Here is a 5,357-nt window from a genome sequence, read left to right on the forward strand (position 1 = left end):
AGCCTGAGTGGTCTGTTGACTGACCTTTGTATTTGTTCAAATAATTGTTATGGGCAGGTTACAATATAAAAATGTTTGTTAGTTATGATAGTTTAGTTATGATGTAAATACAATAAAAATTAAACCAAGATTTAGATTAGAATAATTATCATTTTGATACATACATTGGTACGGTCTGACTGGGCCTCGTGTCACTTTATGTTCAACAAATTGGGCCCCGAGGTCAAAACGGTTATGAAACCCCTGAGTTAGAACATACAGCATGAATTCCTTTCAAATAATCAATCTGTTGCAGATAACACAGGTGAGTTGTCAAGCAATGGCAATATGTTCATAAACAGTTCCAGTTCTGTTCAGAATATACCTACAAGGAATTTCTCCTAAAGTTTAAAATCTAATATAAATGGGCCTCCAAGCTTTGTAAATTGTATCACAGAGAGCAAATGACTTATTGATCCATGTGCAAGTTTTTGATTAAAGATGCACACTAAAGGTCAACCACGGGCCCTTTTCTGCCACCGCCTTTACAGAAAAAGAACACCTTCATTGAATACACGAGCATGCATACCTGTGTGAAGGCGAGGATAAGGCTGAAAAATAAGTGGACCGACAGAGACGGAAGAACAAAGCATGCGTGTCTATGTACCTCCGCTGGCTAAACACACCGTCACCATCTGAACCAAGGTACTATTTGAGTATTCACTCTGTGTTTGCGCTCTGAAATTGAAAAATTATCACAAAAAAGAGGGAAGTTCTCTTCCCCTCTCTGTGTGTGTGTAGTTATCTTGCAGCACCAGGGTGTGGGAGTAACTCTCTGGAGTAATTGGAGGAGGGGTGAGGCTGAAGGGGTTGTCAGAATAAATTGCTTTTAGAACAATTTCCTCTTATGGGATAGAGATCAGAGAATTAGAAATGGCCAACATGGAGGACCGGTCAGTGTTCTCATTAGACTTAGTGTCAGCTAGCCAGCAGAGCAGCCTCCATGTCAAGCCAAACTGCAGGGTCCAATGGATAAAACCTCTTCCACTGTTCCCACACAGTGCCCCGAAAGACAAAAACATCTCATCACGAAAAGGAAGAAAGGAAGTTGAATTGCAATTCTGTGCTAGAATTATGAGCCTACGTAGAGTGATTACAGCTAGAATTTTTATCATCCCACCTCCTTTAAGTACAAAAAGACACTGAAACGTCTCAGCACATCACATACCTGAGACCTGAAGGCCTGCAGCTCTGCTTGGAGTTCAGCTGTTTGCTCTTCGTACCTCACCAGCTGAGCTTGTGCCTCCTGTCTGCAGAGGAACTCCTCATCAAACTAAAATAAAAAACACAAATTTAATAACACCAACACCTCTGATAATGAAGTAGGGGAAATTTTTGAATCCTTTAAGAATCACTGATTCATGACTGAAGCTGCTCCTGCAAAAAACCATGTTTTTTAATTTTTGTTTCATTATTTTTAGGTCAATTTTTAAACCTATAACTAATTTAAAGAATGTTTCAATGTCTGCTCTGATACTTGTAACTTCACGCCTTGTAGTGTTTGCTTCCTAGTGATTATGTTATCTTAACAGTTATTAACTCATACAATAAGTCATAATATTGTAATTTCCAGACTATAAGTCACTTTTTCCATCATTTGGCTGGTCCTGCAGTTTATACATTTTTTCCTCTTCATGACACATTTTTTGACTGATGCTGTAAAAGCTTAGTTCATACTGACTGACAGAAACCAAGGAGTAAACATTACTGTCTGCAGCCACGACTCGTGACAACTACAATATGTCATTCCTGTCCAGTAAAAAAGTAATGTGCAGCCCAAAATGGTAATCAAGCAGCGAAAATAAAGTTTGGAGTGAATGAGAAACTTGTGAGGTTACACTTTCTGCACTGAAGAATTGAAAAAAAGCTAATTGCGTGATGTGGAATGGGATTGGTAAACTTACTGGTAACTTGCTTGTTGGAATGCATTTTTATTTTATTTGCAACACAACAATTACAGAATTCACCAAACCTGAAGGAAAAGTACCGAAGACCGTACCGGACCATCCAGCAGTACGATGCTAATGACAAAAAGACAGTAAGCTATTGGCTAATGCTAGCTGTTGTTGCATCCTAGGAAGTATGTTCTGCATATTATTCCAGATTAAATGTCTGTTCTGACGCAACCTATAGTCTGTAAAGTATGGTAAATACCTAAATGTTGTGTTTTTCTCTTGTCCTGGTGGGAGTGTGGATATGCAACAGAGGTAAAATCGAAACAATTTTATTTGTCAATACTTGCCTTCTGTGCCAGTTCTGAGGCTCTTTGTTCAAACTCATCAATCCGAGCTTTGTCCACACACACCTCTGAAAACAAATTGTTGTTAATGAATTATGAATAATTCACTATATATATATATATATATATATATATATATACACAGTCAAAGAGTAGAAGCATTAAACTTGCCTAAAAGGTGGCTGAAGTCAACATCCAGGCGCTTGCGGTAACTGAAGTCTGGGTCGGTGCCACTGCGGTGCAGCACGATCTGAGAGACACACTCGTCAATGATCTTAAAGTACTGAGGCCTGGGAGTGGACATGAGATATACAGGACAAACAAAGTGAGTAGAAGAAAACTTACTTGAAAAAGAACATTAAGAATATTAATACATGGGTTTCTGTTCTTGTGACGGTGCAACAATTCATCCGTTTATTTTCCACATCAATGGTTTTTCTTGTGGCTGCTCAGGGGTCACCACRACAAGCAAACCCACACCAAAGACATATATTACAAGACTGCAGCACTGACCYCCGAGCTACTGTAGCCCCCATTTTCCACACAGTTTCGTAAATCAATCAAATTAATTCCTCACTATTCGGCCAAAAGTTGCATTGAAAACAGCATTAAGACTTTCCTCATGAGTTCAGAGAAGTTCAACCTTCTTTCATGAAATCAACAAGTTTTCCAACAACTAGTTGCATCATTAGCCATATTACTACTTTGATCAACACACTTGCAGTTACTTTGAAAGCATTTCATGAGTACAAAATAAATATTAGCGAAGCAGTTATCGTCAAAATACACACACAAGTCTTACTAATGTGAGCATTATTTTAATGACATGGTAAAATGAGTAATGCATATTTAACAATGCTGAATATTAGGGACGAAATTACCTTTAACTCCATAAACGCAATAATCRTATAATAACTGAGAAACTTCCATTAGCAAAAAAATATGAGTTTTATAAAAACTGCAGATCTGATGCAATGCTAGAACCACAACACTAAAGCAAGATGGGGAAAAACTGTTTGATTTGCTTATTATCTTGCAAAAATGCAACAGAGTCAAACGTCTTTCTGCACCAAACCATTACCAAGTATTTTAGTATTTACAAAGAGTAAACGGGAATCTTGGGTTTAGTCAATTTTTTAATAAAGAGATTAAATCTGATATTGATTATAATGTCAATGAATTAAAAGATGCACAAAACGGATAGTTGCCTAAATGTAAACAGATTTTTTTTGTAAATATTCCCACATCACTCATAGCGGTTTCTAAAGAGTTTAAACAGAGTCAAATTACTGCTCTTAAGTTGTGTGAATTTTTCATATTGGTTTGTGTTTTAAATGCTATTTTAATTGTTTTATATAAAGAAATGTACTTTTCTACATAATATATAAATGTTTTTAAGTTGTTATATATAATTGTTTCTATGGATATTGCCCCTTATTAAGCCCCTTAAGGGTTTTTCAGCAGTTCTCCATCACAACTGTTTTGAGAAACATATATTGTTTTTATTTTCCATGTTTTGTTGTAAAAATAAAGATTAAAAATATAGCATTAAGACTTGAAGAATGTTGTCTTTTTTATTAACCGAGACCTTGAAACCAAAAGGAAAAGGAACAACATGTGTTGCAGCAGCCATAGTTCATTCTACCCATACTGTATATTAATTTATCCACCTAAGGCTCCCATTTTGAATGCATGTTCGCTAAAAAAACAAAGAGAAGAACAATAATTTAATCACTGAAAGCAAATGCAAGACAGATATCTTTGTTGACACTAGATTTATTAATCCCTTGTGATTGGGCAGGGAAACWAAGCCCGCCCCCAAGGAAATTAGTTAAAGTGGAGGCAATACGAGACTCCAGCTGGAAATGGAAAACCAATTGGCAATTCTATCAGTAAAATGATTTGCCATTAAAGAAACACAGACTGAATGCTCGTCACGGGTAAAAAGAGGTGATGGAAATAAAGACACATCATAAGTCTCGGAAAAAAGTGTACAAATAGTGTAGTTAGTCCTGGTATAATATGAGTAAAATTAAACAATAAGTAAAAATGACTGCCTATGGTTTAAATGCCATCATGGGCAATCTCACAGCACAGCTGCAGCCATTAGCCTGATTTTACAARCATCTCTTGGTCTGCGAGTCAATCTTATTACTCACAAACACTGGTTTTTGTTACGTTTGGGCTCAAAAACACCACAAGCAATTACTTAATATTAATGTCAAGTACAAACAGAGTAAAAACAGATGTGGCATGTTAAAGCTGAGGCAGAGGGCTCATGCGAAAATCAAAGAAAAGGTGAATTAATTAATCTATTTAAATGCTTGTTGATTTTAATCAATAATTTAAAAAAATGCTCATTGCAATGTCATAACACCTAGTCAAAATAAAATTTATTTTCATAAAAAATCGAATAAAATCCCCAAGCTGTTTAATTTTCTTATACTGACAGTTAATAAACCCCTTAACTAAAAAGTGGCAAGTGAAATTTGTGAATGGCTGCCAACTTTCACATACGTTTGTTTACTTACAGGAAGAAAAACTTCAAAGTGCATCTCAAAGGAACAGTCCATCAGTGGCAGCCAAAACAACTAGTATTAACATTTTCTAATCATTTCAGATGAAGAGAGGTAACAAGACGCAGCAGAGGGACAGAACAGTGTGGTTTTTGGGTGGGGGGAATAAACTGAAGGTGAAACATTTCATACAGTTGAGATAAAAGCTCCTCCTTTTGATCAGCCTGAGGTTCAGGTCACACCCAGCTGTGAGTGAACCAACATAAAGTAAGCCTTTGAAAAGCACCACTAATAGGAGATGAGAAATGCTCTAGAGCCTCGGCTGCTGGATACTGCTACGAGATGAAAGAGAAAGCATTCTCTTTGTTAGCCAAAGTCATTGAGCGAGCTTAAAGGAGAAGGAGCTGGAAGCCCACAAAAACCAAACCTCTTGACCAGTGTGCATCATTACCACTGCTCAGCTCCACTCCACTGGACTTTAGCCTTTAGCTTAATGTATGTTTGGATTTAAACAAAGGATTTACCGTATTTATTTGTGTATAATACAATCTCATGTATAAAAC

General features: G+C 36.7%; 1 protein-coding gene across 3 annotated transcripts in view; it reads right to left on the reverse strand.

Annotated features, from left to right (window-relative positions):
• Positions 1–5,357, reverse strand: part of LOC106532726 (protein diaphanous homolog 3) — a 101,715-nt gene that overhangs the window by 68,010 nt on the left and 28,348 nt on the right. For all 3 annotated transcript variants that reach the window (XM_014028846.1, XM_014028847.1, XM_014028845.1), the window contains 3 exons: positions 2,450–2,568; positions 2,282–2,346; positions 1,208–1,312 (listed from right to left, as the gene is read on the reverse strand). In XM_014028846.1, coding sequence (XP_013884300.1) covers positions 1,208–1,312; positions 2,282–2,346; positions 2,450–2,568 — 289 coding nt within the window. The remainder of the gene's footprint in view (positions 1–1,207; positions 1,313–2,281; positions 2,347–2,449; positions 2,569–5,357) is intronic.

The sequence above is a fragment of the Austrofundulus limnaeus genome, unplaced genomic scaffold (assembly GCF_001266775.1).
Source record: "Austrofundulus limnaeus strain Quisiro unplaced genomic scaffold, Austrofundulus_limnaeus-1.0 Scaffold820, whole genome shotgun sequence".
Lineage (NCBI taxonomy): Eukaryota > Metazoa > Chordata > Actinopteri > Cyprinodontiformes > Rivulidae > Austrofundulus > Austrofundulus limnaeus.